A 20412-nucleotide genomic window follows, 5' to 3' on the forward strand; every position below is an offset into this window, starting at 1 on the left:
TCCCCCAGCCCAGTGCCCTCACATTTATTTCTATATGATTATTTCTATTGTTTTGGTAACTTCCCAATGCCCCACCCACCCAACACTGAGCTTCTCATATGTAAGTGTACCTATTACAAAATATATACTGCAAAAGGATTTGAAATTCCCTCTACTCTTACTGTGGGGAGTAACACATTTAGAAATAACTGTTGTAATTTTACATTCTTTTAATACAAAACCTCATGTGATACCATCAGCTGCTTATAAATATATTGTATATGTCTGAAATAATAATTTTCTCTGGTTGTGAATTTTTCATTAGCTCAATGATTTAATTTAGTTTGATTTAATTCAGCAACATTGTAAATTCAGTCTTCCTGCTGCAAACATTAAACCTTTAGTACCATTTTGCATTCTATTTAATGTGACACATAGCAAAATATTAAGATATAATGTTTATTTCTTCTTGGATAAAACATTAGCTCTCAGATGCCCATGCATAATTGGTATCTGTTTAGTCAAATGCAGCATATGTAGGCCATAATTCCATGGATGTTGTTGCAGGAATACCTGCACTAGTACATTTTTGCTGTGACTTACACTAACATAATCTCATAAATGTATTTATTCATTTATACATACATAGTAAATGACCCACATGTACAGCCAGTGTAAAGTTTTAGAAGCAGAAGCCGTACGTTCCAATAAGATAACTGGAAGAAGGAAACTGAAACTCAAGAACTCCCAAATAAGTTTCGTTTTTTCAAATTTTTTTTTTCGTTCCATTTCTTTTAAATTTGTAGCGTGTTTTCTCGGAAAGCACGTGGTCAGCATTACGCTCCTCCCTCGGTTCCTCCACCCCCTCCGAATTCATGTTGTATAATAGCTCAATATAGCACCAATGAACAAATCTTAACCGCTGATAGGACTAGGAGAAACGTTGCTCATATAAGGTGGTTATGATGCTTACATACCACTTTTTCTGCGGTTTGTTACAGTGTCTCATAGTACTGTATTGTGCTCCAAGCAAAATGTAATATCCGTGCATTTTTTTTTCAATAAAACTATGGATTAGCATGCAGGCGCAGTTTGATATTAATGGAAGAGAGAACCTGCTCTCTCACTTGAAACAATCCTGACGTCTGATTGGACGAAACGTACGTCAGCCTTACTATTTTCTACTAACCGTATTCTATATCATATTATAGCCGCACTATACAAAATCGAGCACTTGTAACTTCCGAATTCAGTTAGTGGAGGTGGGAAGACATATCCTGTTATTAGCTACGTATATGAAACCGACAGTTTTACCTGTCCACTGAAATTGCCTATTTTAAAGGTAGGTAAAGCACCACTGCTACAGTTTGTACTATTGCATTTCCTAATTACAAGACCTTTTGGTTTGGGATCATGTCACATGCATGACTGTTTATACATTTAGACAAGTGTGTTGCATTACAAATGCTCAACAGCATTTTACTTTCATACAGAAATTTGACAATATACCTGAAATATAAGGATGTATATGCCACTCATTTCCCTGTCCTTTAATTTATTTTGCTTATTTTTTCTTTTTCTTTTTCTTTTTTGTATGGTTTCACACTAAAGTTATTAATCCATTAGTTTTTCATGACAAGTGCCAAGGTCCAGAACGTATGCGTATCCCTTTAGAACTGGCATAGTAGTAGGCTGCAAAAATTGGTGTAAGTAGCTTTAAATCGCGTATTCTCAAAATTTTATTTTTCTGTCCTGGAAACGAAACTGTGGGAAATGCAGTTGTAGGCTACTAATATACGTCCTGTTGTATTTATTTATTTATTTATTTATATTTAAGTGATGATAGCCTCCTTTAATTTTGTCCGTGCTGTGTGTCATTTAACATTATTAGATCATTTTGCAATTAAGTTGCAGTCTTTTGTCATTTGTTATAAATAAGTAAAGTTGCAGTATTATAAAACTACCAACTTATATCTCCGTATACGTCTATTATATGTGAACCATGAAAGCGTTTTTAACGTTAGGCTGCCTAAGTTCCGAAAGAATCACCAACGCGTTTTTACTTGTGCCTAATTATGTACGAATCCGGAAAGTGTTATTTTTTGCTTATTTTTGGGGGTAAAAATGTTGCGTTTCGTGAAGATCGGTTGTCATGTATTTTCTCAATTGTAAATAACATATAAAAAATATATGTCAATTTTGTTATTTTTGTTCTCCGTTATACCCTATGTGTTATGCCGTATATATGTGCTTGGAACTTGTTGGAAATAATATTACGTCAACGAAAATTCCTGCTGTGAGCTTCTTGCATTATTATTTGCACAATAAACAAGTGGAAGCCGAAATGTAGCCGCGTCTGTGACAGTACTCAGACGGCGCTAACATGTTACCGTGTTTACCTTAACCCTGCTCGAGTAGATGGCCCAGTGGTACCGGTTGCAGCAGCTTGAGTCTAAATACCTGGAGCAGGTGGGTCAACTTTACGATGACACCTTTCCCATGGAGATCCGTCAGTATCTGAGTCAATGGATTGAGAGCCATGACTGGTGAGCACTTAGAAGTGGCCGTAGGAGATTCAGCATTACGACATCACATTTCTATATATCACACCATACTACATAGCTTTTTAGCACAACATTATGATACACAATTACCATACAGCATTATACCATAATATTACCATTCAGCATTACATAATAACATTACCATATAGGACTACACAGCATTACCATGAAGCTTACTTTTTTAACTGCATCACCACATCACTATCAGCCTATACAGCATTACTGCCCAGTATGTCTTTATATTATTACAAATCACTAAATATTACTGTACGGCATTACTATACAGCACAGCCATGCCAAATTACTGGACAGCACTGACCTACATTATTATTACACTGCAATAGGACAAATCCAAATTAAAAGCATTACCATATGCACTAGCTGTACAACTCCAGTGCCGTGAGGCTACAGGATTTTGTTTTAGCGAGGGATTTATCCAGCATGATGAAACTAATGATTTCTTCTTTGCAAATTTAAGTGAAATGGGTGTTCTAAGTGTTAGTGGTTCAGAAAGAGCTGCTTCTTCTAGACTGCAGCTCTTTAGCATGGGAGTTGAGTAGTCCTGCAAACTGATATCGCTGTATTGTTCTTAAAATTTAACACAACCTATATTTATTGCTGTACAGTTATTTTCTGATGATACTTGGAGGATTATTTTCTGATGATCCAATACTGTACGCTGCTTTTCTAAAGAAACATACATACGTTATGGAGTTAAAGTGGTGTTTTTAGTGGGGATTGCAAGCGTGTGAAAGTGAAAGTAAAGTCGCTGGATTGAATTCATCTGGATATTTGTTTTTTGTGCAAGACATTACACAAGCGTTCAGCTATTCTCTTTCTTCTGCTATTTTTGGGGAGGGGACACAAATTAATTTAGCTCAATTTTTTGGACCTGTCGCTCTCCCGATGTCTTGCAGGGACCTCGCAGCCACCAATGTCTCCCTGGCAACTGTGCGATTCCATGACCTCTTGGCCCAGTTGGATGACCAGTACAGTAGATTTGCCCTGGAGAACAATTTTCTGATGCAGCACAATATCCGCAAGATAAAACGAAACCTGCAGGTAAGCCAGCCTGTAGGTAAGCCACCCTGTAGCAAAAGCTGGCCAAACACTAGCACTGGTTTATTTTGTGCATAAGCCAAGATGAAGCCCTTATATTTTTACATACACACTTGATGTGAATTTAGATTACATACTTTGCTAAGGCATGCGTAAGGATACCACACTGCACTGCCACCCCTTGTGATGATTTAGTGCTATCTACCATTGGAAAATGAAACAGGGAGATTTGTAATTTAAAGGAATTTGAACCACCAGAAAAGTAGGAAGTCTACTTGCAGTTTATGCAGTTTCCAGGAGAGTGAGTGAGAATCTGAAAGAGAGAGAGAGAGAGAGAATGAGAGAGTGAGAGAGAAAAAAGAGAGAGAAAGAGAGAGAGCTCTCAGGCTCTGTAGTACATTGTGCAGTTCGAGAGCACTTCTGAACCTCTGCTGACTGTACTGGATCTGTACAGGACAACTTCCAGGAGGACCCAGTGCACATGGCAATGATCATCTGTAGCTTCCTTCGGGAGGAGCAGAAGATTCTAACGGCGGCTGAACAAACAGAGGTGCCTGGACTTGTATAGTGCATGTGACAGTGCGTCAAGTGTTTTTGTTTTTACACGCCCAGATTGGCACATGCATGTTGTGCTATACGTGCTATATTAACGAATGGCTGGATTGATTTAAGATACCTAATTTTCATTTGTGTCACATTGTTCCGACAGTTCCTTGATGCTTTCGATTTGGGCAGTTGCATAACAAACTAATTTCATGCAAACTATGTGTTGACATATTCAACAATCCTGAAGCAAATGCTGCTTTATTTCTTAGCCTTCCTCTGTCGTTGCCAGGATAAAGTTGGAAATGCACAAACCAATGTAGTTGTGGGGAAACACAAGGAACTGGACCACAAAGTGAGAGATATAAAGAACAAAGTTCAGGTAAAGAGTAGCTCCGTCACTTGTTTAAAAGTACCCAACAAATTCCACAAACAATGACAGAAAGAATGGGCAAATTGAAAAGGCTGGACTGGAACCCTGTCTAAAACCTGACCACAACTGTTCGATACGTTCTCTCATCGCTGTGGACTGAGCATGGATCTTATATCTAGATGTCTTTGCATCAATGTGTACCTGACTGCTTTATTCACATGTCTAGGAGATTGAACAGAAGATTAAATCCCTGGAAGATCTGCAGGATGAGCATGACTTTAAGTACAAAACACTGCAGAGTCGAGGTAAGGGTACGGAAGTGTCTCCTCTGTAAAATGTAAATTCAGTTTTACAAAATCAAGTAGTACTTAAAAATAGAGTAAGCTGTCATGATTTAATTAACAAAGAGAATAAAACAGTTAAACTCAAAAATTTAAGACCAGGGAATAGTTTACTGTACTTGAACGGTTACCCTACTCAAATCGCAAAAGGTAATCAGTTTCCTCAAACCATTTTTGAACTTTTTTGTAATACAGTGTGCCAAAGCCATTTCTATGGACTCACCAAAAGTGTATCCTGTAACAAGCTTATGGGTCTTTGACAAAACAGTAGTTTGTACGAAAAAAGGTATATGTTAAATTTACTCATGTGGACTCAATGCATCAGTGAAAAACAGTCCTCTCAGAATTTATTGTACTTTGAATTAATTTGATAGAAGTGGAGTATTAATGTGATTAGCAAGCTTCAGAGCTCAGCACTGTCCAGTGTTCATGGAGTTTTAATGTAAGAGTAATACAGCCAGTGTCTCACTTGGCAGAACATGAAGTGAATGGCACGAACCAGAGGGAGATCAAACGTGAGGAGATGCTCATTCGGGAGATGTTCATTAAACTAAACATGAAGAGAGAGGTATTATTATTATTATTATTAGGGAGTTACATAGAATTTAACATTGAAGAACAGCATGAAGATTTGGCTTAGCATGCTAAAAACATGATTTGCATAAGATAAAGATAGACCCAGAAGAACCACAGGTAAAAATTCTCATTTTTTTTTTTTTTTCTTAAACCATATTTTTTTGTACGTGACCCACTCTGTGATGTGATCTTAATAAGATGTCCTGATTGGGCTGCTGTGTAGGAGGTGGTGAGGCAAATGGCGGACGCCCTCAACATGGTGGAACAGGTAGAGTACACACTGATCTCCGAGGAGCTGCCTGAATGGAAACGGCGCCACCAGATCGCCTGCATCGGGGGATCACCAAATGCCTGCCTGGACCAGCTGCAGACTTGGTGAGTGACCAGGAGGTGGCGGCATTTCACACATTCACCATTTTCTGAATCTAGAATCCTTTACATTTTAAAGACCTTGTGCCAACAAAAGGGCCCCCAAAAGACCAGCACTTCCTGTAGTGGGGTGTGTAAGAACATTCTCGCTTTCAGGATAAAATGTGCCATTTATGTGCTCAGCTAAATATAATACTTAATATCATAATATTTGTTTTCAAATCAAAATATAACTATTCAAAAATGATTTTATTGCACAATTGAGTGAGAATTTTTTTCCTTCACCTCAGTTAACATATTAGGATATATGTCTGTGCAGCTGAAGTGACCTTCAGTGTGTTGAGGGGCATTTCCATAGGGCTGAAGCATTCCTCCTGTCCCGCAGGTTCACCTCTGTGGCTGAGAGCCTGCAGCAGGTTCGACAGCAGCTGAAGAAGCTGCTGGAACTGGAGCAGAAGTACACATACGAGAACGACCCCGTCACACAGAAGAAGAGTTTCCTGCAGGACCGCACGCTTTCGCTGTTCCGCAGCCTCATCCTCAAGTGAGCAGGCGGAGTACCACACCAGGGCACCCCTTTCTCCCTTATTTCGCTTTTTGTGCCAGTGAAGCAGTTGGTAATATGGTAAATGGACTGCATTTATATAGCGCTTTTATCCAAAGCGCTTTACAATTGATGCCTCTCATTCGCCAGAGCAGTTAGGGGTTAGGGGTTAGGTGTCTTGCTCAAGGACACTTCGACATGCCCAGGGCGGGGTTTGAACCGGCAACCCTCCGATTGCCAGACAATCGGTCTTACCTCCTGAGCTATGTCGCCCCAGTTAAAATATAATAATAATAATAATCGCTTTATTTGTATAGCACTTTTCAATACAGGTAACAAAGTGCTTCACAATAGTAAATACAAAACACAGAAACAAATAAAAATGATAAAATAACATAAATAAATAAATAAATAAAATAAAAAATAAATAAAAAATCACCCAATAAATTCTTTATTATAAAAATATGTCTTGTGAAATAAAATGGGGACCTGACTCTGCAAGCCTGATATTTTCTGGCAGAGTGTTCCAAAGTCTAGGGGCTCTGGCAGAAAAGGCCCTGTCACCTTTGGTTTTCAGCCTTGACTTTGGAATGGCTAGCAACGCCTTACCCGAGGATCTCAGTCTGCGTCCTGGCTCATAGGGGCATGAAAGATCAGAAATATAGGGAGGGGCCATCCCATGCCTGGCCTTAAAAGTAATTAAAAGAATTTTAAAATCAATCCTAATATAAACTGGCAGCCAATGCAAGGATGCTAAGACAGGGGTGATATGATCACATTTTTTGGATTGAGTTAAGAGCTGTGCTGCAGCATTTTGAACTAACTGTAGGAGGTGGATTGATTTCTGACTGGTATACAGGGAGTTACAATAGTCGAGGCGGGAGAAAATAAAAGCATGGATGAGTTTCTCCAGAACTGGGGCAGAGATGAAGGACCTAACCTTGGCTATATTTCTCAAATGATAAAAATATGACTGAACTACTTTTTTTACATGGGGTTTGAAACACAAGTCCTGATCAAAAATTACACCAAGATGTCTGGCTGCGGACTTAACATAGATTGCTAGTTCTCCTAGGTTTGCCAAGATTTGATTTCTGTTTGTGGGGGAACCAAGTACAATGACGTCAGTTTTTGTATGGTTTAGTTGGAGAATGTTGTCTGACAAGTTATGATCAACTGTGTCGAAGGTCCAACAGAACTAAGATGGCGCATTCACCAGCGTCTTCAGCCAACAGCAGGTCATTAAAGACTTTGAGCAGCGCAGTCTCAGTACTGTGGAGGGATCGAAAGCCAGATTGGAATATTTCAAATATGTTGTTGTCACTACTAGATGTGAGCTGGCACTTGAACGTCTGCTCCAGAATGTGATGCCACCATTGGAGATGCAGTAAGGCTTATCCTTAACCGTTTTCCAGTAATGTGCAGCCTAACCCAAAATGAAGGAGAGTCTCTCTCTGCTCCTTTTTCATTCTTTCAAACTAAACTGAACATCTTTCTAGCCCAAATGTTTTGGGCATCTGTGAAAGAAAAAAATAAATAAAAAGAGAAGGAACTTTACATTCTGTACATCTAAGAAGTCAATGATACAGTTTAGGCCCTTGAAATCCATTGTCATCGGCGTGTTTGATTGTGACTAGCTTATTGTTTCTGTTTCAGCTCCTTCGTGGTGGAGAGGCAGCCCTGCATGCCTACACACCCACATAGACCCCTAGTGTTGAAGACCGGTGTGCAATTCACAGTCAAACTCAGGTCGGTCCTCCTCCATGATTCCGTCCCTTTGGGATGTATCATCCTTTGCATGTTTTGCCCCCTAAAATGTTTTATGATATGTAATGCATATGTAATGCACTCTCATGAGCATTTGATCATTCTGCCTTTTATATTTCCCTTCTAGGCTGCTGGTGAAGCTCCAGGAGTTTAATTATCAACTGAAAGTAAAAGTCGTATTTGACAAGTAAGTTATTTGAGCAATCGTTTCGTTTGGGCCCTGAACTAGGACTGCATCCATCACTGCTATGCATGATAATGTGGACTGCTAGCTATATTCTCTAACATGCCTTTTTCTTAGGGATGTCACAGAGAGGAACACACTGAAGGGGTATGTAGCATTTTTGAGAAGTTAACTTTCATTACTTAAAATAGTACTCGTGCGTATGTTCGTTATAAAGGCAGTGTTCTCCATTCTAGGTTTCGTAAGTTCAACATTTTGGGCACCAATACCAAAGTCATGAACATGGAGGAGTCCAATGGAAGCTTGGCTGCAGAATTCCGTCATCTGGTATGAGGAAGAGCTCACTGTTCTGTCAAAAACGGGGGGGGGGGGGGGGGGGGGGGGGGGGGGGAATCAGACCACAATCAAGTTTTGAAGACATGAAAATTGAAAATTTTGCTTAACATTCATATATAATTTGGCCCAATTTTAGAGTGTGCATTTGAAAAGTCTTGTTTACAGTGGCATTTGTTTATTTCTTTACGATCTTGGGATGGACTAAGCAAAAGTCAGATGGCTTTTTTACATTGACATTCCAAAAGATGTTCTTTTCTTATGTTTTTTAAATCTTTTTTTTTTTTTTAATTAAGCATACAATTTACAAGCTTGTTCCCAGTTGTATGGTAACTTTGGTAACTTTCAGTATACTGGTGTCTGCAGCCCATTAACTCACAGAATGGTTAATCATATTTAGTTATATTAGATGAGATAGAGTAACTTAAGTGGAATTTTATAATAGTGTAAGTATGGTCACTGCCTGTATGAAAAGTTCCTGTTTTGTTCTCTCATTTATTTGAAATTTTCATACCATCTTCTCTCAATGCAGCAACTGAAAGAGCAGAAAGCTGCTGGTAACAGAACAAACGAGGTGAGGAATTAACATTACCTTTGTGGTTTATTTTTTATTTTGTATATATAATATATTATTTTTTATATATAATATAATATAATGAATATAAAATATTTCTTTAAATGAAAAAATGAATTGGCAGATTTTAAAGTTTTAGGCAGTGTTCCATCACTTCAAGGATTCTGAGTAATGGAGTTTCTCTAAATCCTTGGACACTTGTTTCAGGGACCATTAATTGTGACTGAGGAACTGCACTCCATCAGCTTTGAGACACAGCTTTGTCAGCCAGATCTTGTCATTGACCTGGAGGTAAGGGTAACTTCCAGTATGAACGCTGGTGATAATGAGCTGGCCTTGTGACCCACCAACCTGGTTTAATCTCACCTGTCCTTGCAGGTCAGCTCGCTCCCCCTGGTGGTCATCTCCAATGTCAGCCAGCTGCCCAGCGGATGGGCCTCAGTCATGTGGTACAACATGCTGTGCAGTGAGCCTAAGGTACGAACAGTTGATTATAGCATCTACACTAGCACACATCCATGTTAACACACAGAAACATACATACATAAAATCTGATTCATCTGAACCAATTCTAGGGGCCTGAGGAGCTGGTTGTTCTTGAGGGCTTTCTGTTGGTAGCAGTGTGGGTCAGCCTGATTAAAATTTACCCAGAATTTCAATGTTCTTTTTTTAATTGTCAGCTGGAGATTGAAGTGGCCTAATTCTCCATGCATGCATTATTTGGGGAATTTCAACGGACATAGTAATATAATAATATAATATAATATAATGTAATGTAATATAATATAATATAATATAATATAATATAATATAATATAATATAATATAATATAATATAATATAATATAATATTTTTGCAAAACTATAATTTTTCGATTTCATTTTCATCTCATAGTTTTTGTTTTGTAATGGAGGGCCCCATATTTCACCCCATAGAGGATGGGCTAGATAATGCAGCCGAATATTTTAATGTTGAAACTCCCTGAAGCATTGATCACCAGACCCAAGTAAGGGAAGCTGGTGGTGTGCTCCAGGGTGTTAGCTCCTAGGGTGTAGTGGTACCTGTTTCTCTGCAATGTGGCTTTTTTATGGAAGATTATAACTCTGGTCTCTCTCTCTCTCTTCGTGGGACAGAACCTGTCCTTTTTCCTGAACCCTCCACCAGCCCGCTGGAGCCAGCTCTCAGAGGTCCTGAGCTGGCAGTTCTCCTCTGTTACCAAGCGTGGGCTGAACGCTGAGCAGCTAAGCATGCTGGGGGACAAGCTTCTGGGTGAGTCTGGGAGATGATCCACAGCGTGGTTGGTGCAGTCTTAAGGCCAGTACAAGGCTAACTCACAGACATTAAGATAGAATTTAAGCTACATAATTTAATGTCAGGAAAATACCTTCATGCAATGTTAGTTTAGGCGGACATTACTTGTTTTTTTTATTTAAACTTTGTTAGAAATGAAGAAGGGACCACCATTAATAAAGTTCCAGTTTGGCAAAATTACATTTTACACTTTGGGTGCTTTCCAACATTTTCTCATTTCTAGATTGCCATAGCCACAGAAACGCATTGTATTGCACCTTGTGTTCTCATAAGTTAAATAATCATGATGGTGCAACTTCAGTTGAATACATACTGTCCTGTAATGGCAGATATAGTGACACCATGCAATCCGTTGCTGCTGTTTTAGTTATTAGTCTTTTGGAAAATGTGGCTCGCAAACCCACATGAATCACATTCAAATGTGAGAGGCTGCAGGGATTTTTCCTGTCTACACTGGTTTTAAACAGTCTGGTTCTGACCCACAGGTCGGGAGGCAGCCGGAAACCCTGATGGTCTCATCCCCTGGACCAAGTTCTGCAAGGTGTGTGGCTATCCAGCCTACATGGAGAACCGTGCTTTAAAAAGAAGTTTAATAGAGAGGACACAACTGGAGTAAAACATACTGTTGCTTTCAGTTTGTTTCCCGATTGTATTTTAGCATAAAACGAGGCATTAAAAGAAGCACTTCTCTAAATAATGAAGGCTTTAAGGGACTGTGGTCTGCCGTGCTGTGAAAAAGTATTTTCCCTCTTCCTGATTTTCTGTTATTGCATATTTGTCACACTGAATGGTTTCAGATCTTTAGACAAAATGTAATATTAGACAAAGGGAAAGTGAGTCAACACAAAACACATTATACACTTATTATTTCATTTATTTAATGAAAGAAGTTAGCAAACACCCATATCGTCCATGTGATATTTGATGTGAAGTGACAGTTTGTTTTTTGGATCCTTAGAATTCCAATGAGAAGAATCTGGCCTTCTGGCTCTGGATTGAAGGAATCCTAGATCTCATCAAGAGGCACCTACTGTCACTATGGAATGATGGGTGAGGTGACCAATAGTGGACAGACAGCGAGGCCAAGGCACCACAACTACTTCCTGCTGAACCACGGCCAGATTTAGTCAAAAACACACAAAAATGAGGCAAAATAATATCTTAACTTCTTGGGCCTCTCCCCTTCTTTGTTTGTTTTTTTTTTCTCTACCTGCCGTCTCCTCCTTTCTTCCTCCCTCTTTTCTCTGCGCTTCAGGTGCATCATGGGATTTGTGAGCAAGGAAAAGGAGAGGGCCCTCCTAAACGGCAGGAGCCCCGGTACCTTCCTGCTGCGGTTCAGCGAGAGCAGCCGAGAGGGAGCCATCACCTTCACCTGGGTGGAGAGCTGCCCTAACGGTGAGATCCAGGGGTGGGATCAGGTGACTGAAGATTGGGCGTGGCCGTGCAGTTCTCCTGAAGTATGTTTTTTTTTTTTTTTTTAGTTACAGTGCCTTCCAGGTGAAACTATAGAAGCTGATTGTTGGTGCTCAATGGCGTGTAGATTGAGATATTAAAAAGATGATATCAGGCCTTTCTAATGTCTCAGAATAGGTAGCCTGTTCGCTTTGCACCGCTACATTCATGCGAAGACTAACAGTCAAAATAATGGACAACTGGACCTGCCCAGAATTTTAATAGATGACTGTGCCTTCTGGGATGTTAATAGCTTAATTAACTCAGGAAGCACACCTTTGTGAAAGTGTTTCTTTTATTTTGGCAGTTACCTGTAGGTTATATTTGCATTTAAAATAAAATTAATTTCTCAAAGTGCAAAACTGGCCTGTGATTGTAAGTGTGAGATGGTAGCTTGTATTTGTTTTAGTTTGTTTCATAACTTTTTAACATCCTTAAAAAGATGTGTAACATATTTGTATGGAAGCTGTACTTTTATTTTGAACATAACCAAAGTCACATTATGGGAGTATTACTGTATTAAATATTTCTGTACTCCTGCATATATTATTTTTCAACTTTGCAGTGCTAATTTGAATTAATAAAACTTATAATAAAAAAAAAACTTTAATAAAACTAATTCAAATGAAAGGAAATTTAATTGAATGACATTTCAGTGCTTAATGTATTTATTTTTATCACTTTAAACAATGTTCAGTATCAGTAACATATGCTACAACGTCTTTGTCTAAATTTAACACCATTGAAATAGTATTTTGGTTTGTACTGCAGAGGTTGTGTTAACTTACTTTCATTTAGAAATTCAACAAAACATGTACACAAGGGGTGTCCAATCTTTTGCATACCATTGTACATTTTCAGAACACTATTAACATCTAAGGTAGTATTTTAAATGGTATTAACAATGTTTACAGAGGTAAGCATATTTTAAGCTGACAGTGACATGAATAAAGCTTTCATATTTTATAAATTAGCTTAAATTTTTTATGTCATTTAACTAAATTCAGATTTCTGTTATTCCTATTTAAATTCTGTACTCTATAAGTGTTTTATTCAAATTCCAATCCCAATCCATGAATTGAATTGAAATGAATTCCTGAGTTGTGAAGTGAACCCAGGGCTGGTGTGTGTTTGCATGCAGATGAGTCCCAGGTTCACGCGGTGGAACCCTACACAAAGAGGGAGCTGGCTGCCGTCTCCTTTCCTGACATCATCCGCAACTACAAGGTCATGGCCGCTGAGAATATTCCGGAGAATCCTCTGCGCTTCCTCTTCCCTGACATCCCTAAAGATAGTGCCTTTGGGAAATACTACAGCCGCCCACCAGAGAGTAAGCTCCGTTGGTTCTGCCTTCCTGCACCTGTAACCATTAGCTCCATCTACTCTAATCTGGTGTGACATTACCTGTAACTGTTAGCTTTACCTATGTTCACCTGATGTGATATTACCTTTAAAACTATTCGCTCCACCATCTCTCATCTGGAGTGCTATTTCCAGCAACTGTTAGTTATGCTTACCCTTATTAGCATTTAGGAAAGCAGTTTCGAGTATCAATGGTTTTTCTTACAAGAAACTGTCAGGTAAAATTCACCAAGCACATTGTGGAGAGGCAAGGTTAGCATTCATCACATGCTACAGAGAGACAAAGCTAACATTCATCACAACACATGTTATACAATGCTCGTATTCATCACTAACATTAAGGAAAGAAGCAAAGCAAGCATTCACCACTTATGAATGAATTATGGAAAACATTTTTTGGTTCATTTCTTCAGCATCTGAGCCAATGGAGGTGGAGGATCCAAGCGGGCATGGCTACATTAAGACGGAGCTGATCTCTGTGTCTGAAGTGTAAGTCATGTTTGCACACTACTCATCATATTTTAGGCTTTCTCTGATCTAAGAGGTGTCTCTTATTTAACTCATTGGTTTGGTGCAGTGCACTCTCTCTGTCTCACACACATACATGCAGGTAATACCTGTCCTACATATACTGTATGCCCAGCAATATCAGTGGACAACTTTGACAGTGTACCTATCTTTAGTCAGCAGCCTCGCTGTAACAACTTCTTACTGCTTGCAGGTTAAAGTGCATTTTCTTTGGGTGGATGGACACTCGATGTTTAGGTTTACGGTATGTTTTCAGTCCTCCTTCTAGACTTCAGGACTCCATCCTGCCCATGTCCACAGAAATGTTTGGGCAGGTGTACGGAGAGGTCTCGCGAATCATGAGCCCGGCGGAAATTGACACCGTGGTATGTGCAGCCCCACTATCCACAGAGCAGCACCACAGCTTTTTTCTGCCTAGTAACAACAGTCTAAAAACTGTACCTATACACTGCACGGCCTGTTTCTAATATGCGTTACACATAGATGTTTCCATATACCATGCAACCCACTTATAAGTTCATCAGATGTCAGAATAGCCTACATTCGGTGATGAAAAGGGAATTGTTTATAGTCAAATGCTCTTTAATTTTCAACCTACAAAGAAATGGGTTTAATTTATGGAGGCCCATGGGCACTGCAATATTGCAATAATCCCAACCTCATTTTGTGAGCAAGACATCCCCAACCACAAAAACAATGTGGCTTTGCTAAAAAAGCAAGGGCTTCTGCATGGTGCAGCGCCTTCCCTCCCTTTATTTCCCTCTGTTGCTGCTAGCGACCACTCCTGGTTGCCGCAGAACAGATGCATGATGGATCGGTAAGTAGGCCTAACAATTAAATAGCTTTCAAACTTAGATATGTTGAATCAAAGCCGTTTTTATCCGGGCGTACTGGCCAAGGTTTTAGACTGCTGTGAGGTCTAATGTTAGTGTACAGGAGCTCCGTGTTACAACATTATTACACAGCAGTTTTAACTATATGATGGCAAAGCCTAACTTACGTAGCTTTCTTTTGTGCTGCCTGGTAGTCTAATGTTACTGCGCGAGACAACCTGCTCTAACCTAGCAACAAGGAATGGTTTACATGTGACGTATCTTACAGATATGAGTATTAGTGAGCGCAGGATACATGCCCACCCTGTCCTTATCTGCTGAGGCCTCGATAATTTGCTGGTGTTTATTACTATTTAATGGTTATAATTGGGTTAAAAACCCTAAAGAAGCATTAACACGACAATCAGTTGTCACTTCTGGGGAACATGACCACAATTTTAATCCAGTTTCCTGGACCTTTAACTGAGGGAGGTAAAACACTGCCTGGCCTTTCTGACCTTACTGTCCAGCTCTGCTGCTGGGTTTGCAGATATAGCAGCTGCTGTCTCTAGTACATCCCAGTGGTCAATCCTCCTCGGCACTCCCTTGTGTCATTAGTACAGGCCATTCGTGCGGAGTCTCCCTCAGATTAATAGGGCACAGAGGCACCTTGGTCTTTACCCCCTCAGAGCCTCTCTCAGATTGACTGGCTCTTCATCCTTAGGTTCCTTACATCTCAATGTTTTCTCCACAGATGTGCAATTCATTTTCAACCTAATTGGACTCTGTCAAACTGATCCGAAGGCTGGTGAAATTTTCCACCTGTCAGCAAAGGAAATATCTTCAGAAGATGAGTGCTATCCACACCATTTGTATAGGCTTGTGATTAGTTTTACTGAAAAAATACATTTGACCGAATATCAACTGCAGTTCAGAATGAGAAACTAATAATAATAATGTGTATTTTTATATATTGCAATGGCACAATATATTGCAGTATATTTTGCTTTAGATTTTGCATTAGATAAGAAAAATACATTGCTGTGAAATATTTCCAATATGTCCATATTTACAGGGCATACATTTCTGAAAGGGTGGTATGAAACTGCATGCGATATGAAATTTTTGTATGCATGCATGTAATAAGATTGACACATTACTCTGAATCAATGTTTATTTATCGCTTTGGATGACAGAAATACTTAATGGTTATATCCTTTAAGACTTTTGCAGCTCTGCCATTTATAATGTTCAGTCTGTTTTTTTGTTTTTGTTTTGCAAAACCCATAAAGAAAAAAAAAAACAAATACCCCAATATGTCGTGAAAGCATTGCTTTATTTGACATTGTTCACAAATATAAATATTTCCATTACCTGCACTAATGCACACTTGTAACTATCTCAGTATAACTGAGAAAAAAAAAAAACATAAAAGGAATACATTCAGCGCTGTGAAAAATCTGCACCTTCCAGCACATGGTACTGATCTGAACCTACTCCCAGCACATGGTACACATCTGAACCTACTCCCAGCACATGGAACAGATCTGAACCTACTCCCAGCACATGGTACACATCTGAACCTACTCCCAGCACATGGAACAGATCTGAACCTACTCCCAGCACATGGTACACATCTGAACCTACTCCCAGCACATGGAACAGATCTGAACCTACACCCAGCACGAGGTACAGCTCTGAACCTACTCCCAGCACAAGGTACTGATCTGAACCTACTCCCAGCACGAGGTACAGCTCTGAACCTACTCCCAGCACAAGGTACTGATCTGAACCTACTCCCAGCACAAGGTACTGATCTGAACCTACTCCAAGCACATGGAACAGATCTGAACCTACTCCCAGCAAAAAGTACAGGAGTCCACCCCCTGGACAGTGTGGCTGTTGCTGCTCAGAATTATACACAGCAGTTTATGTGAGCTGATCCGTAACTCTGCCAAACACAGACAGGCTCTTTTCCATTTTATTTTCAATTTGACGTTATCCCACTGTACAACAAAGCTCTCATGACTTATACTTTCATAGATGTAGACACCTACACACACTCGCACACACACGCACACACACGCACACAACATTCACTGAGGGAAGGTGCAGAATTTACAGGCATGCATCATGTTAAGTATGTGCGTGTTCACATCTTCTGTACAGTAACAATCAATGTGCTTTTCCCAATGACGAAGTGCTCCAGCCATCATTGGACAATGGATGTCTCTACTGTAAACATCACTAATGACATTTAAGGGCTCCAGCTTAGTTATAATATGGGGGAAATAAGTTGGTCTGTTCTGTAACAGATTTAGGTTTTAGGGGGTAAGGTCAAGCCTTCACGAATGTGTTCCAGGAACCAGATCATTTAAAAGAAGGAGGGAACACTGGCCTAGTTACCACCAAGCTTGTGCCAGTTTGTACCTGCATCTCCCGGCGTTGCAGCGATTAGAATAAATAGCTGTCCAGCCAGTTGCATGCACTTCCCACACATTTGCAGCAGAGTAACATTGCGCAGTCCTTTGAAATGATGATAAGGAGAAAACTGGAGAACAAAGATTAACTTGAGACCAGTAACAAAATGCTAAGATGGTCACGTCACATAATTTCAGCCTCTGAACAAATAGTCATTTGGACAAGTTATTTTTAAAGCACACCCTTCAAGCATTTTATAAGCAGCTATTTCCACACACACACTATATATATATATAGACACACACATACAGTGGGGACCAAAAGTTTGAGGACACTTCCAAGAACTGATAATACAATTATGCTACTCCATTATACTTCTTATTCATGAGTACATTTTTAAAATATACTTCAAAGAAAGTGCAGGTGTGTTAGTAATTGGTGTGTCCCACCAGCTAACGCAACACCTCATCTTCAGTTTCATCCCAATTTCATTTCATTAATTTCTTCATTTTTTCATCTCATTTTTCTTTTCATTTCATTTTATTCAACTGCTCCAACAGATATTCGATTGTGTTCATGACTGTGTTCAAACTTCCCTTGTTCTCAATAATGTATTCTCGAAAAAGAAGTGTAATTATAGTATCATAATTGCACTGTTCCTTGGTAAATAATGAAAACAATCAGTTCTTGGTAGTGTCGTCAGACTTTTGGTATCCATTGTGCGTATAATATATGTATTATAATAATTTAATACAGAATTACACATTCAGAAGAAAATAAAGAAATTGAACACTTGTTGCAGAAGTTCCATATTCTACACAGTGCAACAAAGAGAATTTACTCCAACGCCACACAAGAAGAGAGCACAGTTTATGACACCAGAGAAACCAAAGGTCAAGGAACTGAAAAGAACTTTAAAAGTGTAGGTTTTTTTTTTTGGTCTCCAAAGAAACAACACTATCGTACAAAGTCAACATCACCGTAGGAAGACAGGAACTGATTACCAGCAAAGGTGTTCTTTTTTTCTCCACGATGAATTCTACAGCAGGCTCTCCAGGTTTTTCTCTGCGGTCTCCTTGTTGCTGCTGCTGTCCTGGGGGCTGTACTTGTTGTGGTGGTCCTGCAGGATGGTCACCACGTCATGGTGGCCGAAGTGCACGGCCTCGTCCATCGGAGTATTGCCCCACCTGGAGAGGGGTGGAGCCAGCGTAAGGTGGAGGTTTCTCACCTTAAGCCAATGCACTCAGCGGCAGTTTTTAATAAAGAAGTTAAGGACTAAATAATTATCAATGAACAATTAGCACAAGCATATACGAAAGTCCTACCAGTGTGTTCACTACATAGGCAAAATAAGTCATATGATGCCCGCACACACACGCACTCACACAGAATAATATATCTGCTTACCTGTCCCTGGGAACTGGGTTGACCTTGCAGGCCTCCAGTAGGAAACGTACCACTTCTGCATGTCCTAGAAGCGAAGAAGAAAGAAAAGGTATGAACAGGAGCATAAGCACACACACGCACACGCACACGCACACGCACACACACACACACACGCATTAAAAAAATCACTCATAGGCTCTGCTGCTCCAAACATGGCACAGGTGGCGTCAGTGGAAGAGACGGTAAATCCAGACATCAGAAACGAGTCTCCTCCTCCAAAAGGAATTTGACGGCAGGGCTGTCCAGATTGCCCCGATAGCACTGCCCACGGCCCGCAGTCATGCGGCTCAGTTCTGCCATGGGCGGTGAAGGTGCGTTCATCTGGCACGAATGCTGTGAACCCTGTGCAGTGGGTCAGCACGAGCATCGGTAATGCACAGCTATGTAAACACCTCTGAAAATGCTGAATGCCTCACAAAGGGCAGAGCTGGACAAAAGCAAACAGGCCAAAGTGAGTGCATAGCCTCATCCACTCACCCCCCTCCCTTAGAACAGCTGCTGGCTCCAATGAACACCTTAATGTCTCACTGTGTCTCCCCCACAGTGACTATAGGCAAGATGGCTGTCAGCAACTGCTCTGATCTTTTTAAAGGAACCTCTGGGTGCCTCAAATAGAAGATCAAAAGCTCCTAAAAAAGAAGACCCCAGATCTGCTTTCTCTGTGGCCTCTTTTTTAAACTACTGATCCTACCTGATTGGTGTATGCATCTAAGATTACCTGCTTGTTTATCTCTGCATGTAAAATTAAGCACAGCATCAAAAGCAGGGGTCTCAAACCAGAAGTCCTGGAGAGCAGCTTCGTTTGTGGTTTGTGGTTTCCTTTTGATCGGTAGCCAATTAAGGCCTTGAGAACAAGATGGGTTCTTAAGTCAATCAATGACTTACAGGAAATGAATCTCTGATGCTGAAACACACTGCAAACTAGCAAACTCTGAGGATTTCCAGGACAGGGTTCTGACACCCTTGATCTACTTCAGTATTGACAGCTCAGTATTTATTCACCATTAATAAAGACACCATGCAGTACCTTCTGCGGCTGCAACATGAAGAGCAGTCCTGGAGTCATAGTCCCTCTGTTCCATATCCATGGAGGAGAGAGCAAACCTGTGGACCACAGCACAGGCCTCATCAATTTCTGCTGCTCGAATGATCCAAAAGTGCACAGGGTTTTACTTTAGCTATGCATTTTTTAGCCCATCCCATTGGAACATCTCTATGCTTTCCTACAGCTGTTGCTCTGTAGAGATTACCAGCAAAACTGCTGCATGCGTATGTGTTCATTTAAACTATTACTAAGTAGTTGATTTGGAACCTGCAGGAAATCCAATGACCCTGCATGTTTTTCATGTTTAATTTCTTAAGTTATTAAACTTCACGATGTACTCTTCAAAGGAGACAAGGCACAAACCTTGATGTCTCTGTCAAATTCACACAAAACTGACTCTTTGATAGAAGGCATCCAGCTAATACAGAATAAAATTCAGAAGACATATTCCTCAGGTCTATAGGCATGGTTTCTTCTTCAAAGACTTTCCTCAGCTTTATAAATAAAAGTGTTATTTACAGGACTGTTTTCTGTCTCCGTGGCCCATGTAGGTGGCACACAATCCCAGTGAGTGTGTACAAGTAAACTGCTTGTGCGCTGGACCCTGTACATGTGCGCGCATGTGTGTGTGTAAATATAGTTCTTGAATGCTTCCCCCTGTGTGTGTGTGTTTATGTGTATCTGTTATTGTCAATATAGTGCTTGTGCCTTTACCTATACATGTGTGTGTATGTTAATGTAGCGCTTATGCGCTTTACCTCCTTAGAGCAGATACATCTCCAGTGTAGGCAGCAAACAAGAGGTTGATGACTGACTTGACCTGTAGGG

General features: G+C 40.1%; 2 protein-coding genes across 5 annotated transcripts in view; one reads left to right on the forward strand and one right to left on the reverse strand.

Moving 5' to 3' along the window:
* Positions 1-890: 890 nt before the first annotated feature.
* On the forward strand, positions 891-15987 carry LOC118223245 (signal transducer and activator of transcription 1-like). Its single transcript, XM_035409504.1, has 24 exons — positions 891-1321; positions 2398-2525; positions 3461-3605; positions 4057-4152; positions 4438-4527; positions 4745-4823; positions 5336-5427; positions 5659-5810; positions 6190-6348; positions 8005-8097; positions 8243-8302; positions 8417-8446; positions 8536-8626; positions 9165-9206; positions 9414-9497; positions 9585-9683; positions 10341-10476; positions 11004-11059; positions 11477-11568; positions 11774-11913; positions 13112-13300; positions 13746-13821; positions 14117-14225; positions 15427-15987. The coding sequence occupies exons 2-24, from the start codon at positions 2398-2400 to the stop codon at positions 15448-15450; spliced, it is 2262 nt and encodes a 753-aa protein (XP_035265395.1). The 5' UTR covers positions 891-1321; the 3' UTR covers positions 15451-15987.
* A 2-nt stretch (positions 15988-15989) lies between these two features.
* Positions 15990-20412, reverse strand: part of LOC118223248 (glutaminase kidney isoform, mitochondrial-like) — a 32121-nt gene continuing 27698 nt past the window's right edge. For 3 of the 4 annotated variants that reach the window (XM_035409507.1, XM_035409512.1, XM_035409511.1), the window contains 4 exons: positions 20343-20404; positions 19567-19643; positions 18501-18564; positions 18133-18280 (listed from right to left, as the gene is read on the reverse strand). In XM_035409507.1, coding sequence (XP_035265398.1) covers positions 18133-18280; positions 18501-18564; positions 19567-19643; positions 20343-20404 — 351 coding nt within the window. Of the gene's footprint in view, positions 18281-18500; positions 18565-19566; positions 19644-20342; positions 20405-20412 lie in introns of all 4 variants that reach the window. The other variant, XM_035409506.1, reaches the window with a different exon arrangement.

The sequence above is a fragment of the Anguilla anguilla genome, chromosome 3 (assembly GCF_013347855.1).
Source record: "Anguilla anguilla isolate fAngAng1 chromosome 3, fAngAng1.pri, whole genome shotgun sequence".
Lineage (NCBI taxonomy): Eukaryota > Metazoa > Chordata > Actinopteri > Anguilliformes > Anguillidae > Anguilla > Anguilla anguilla.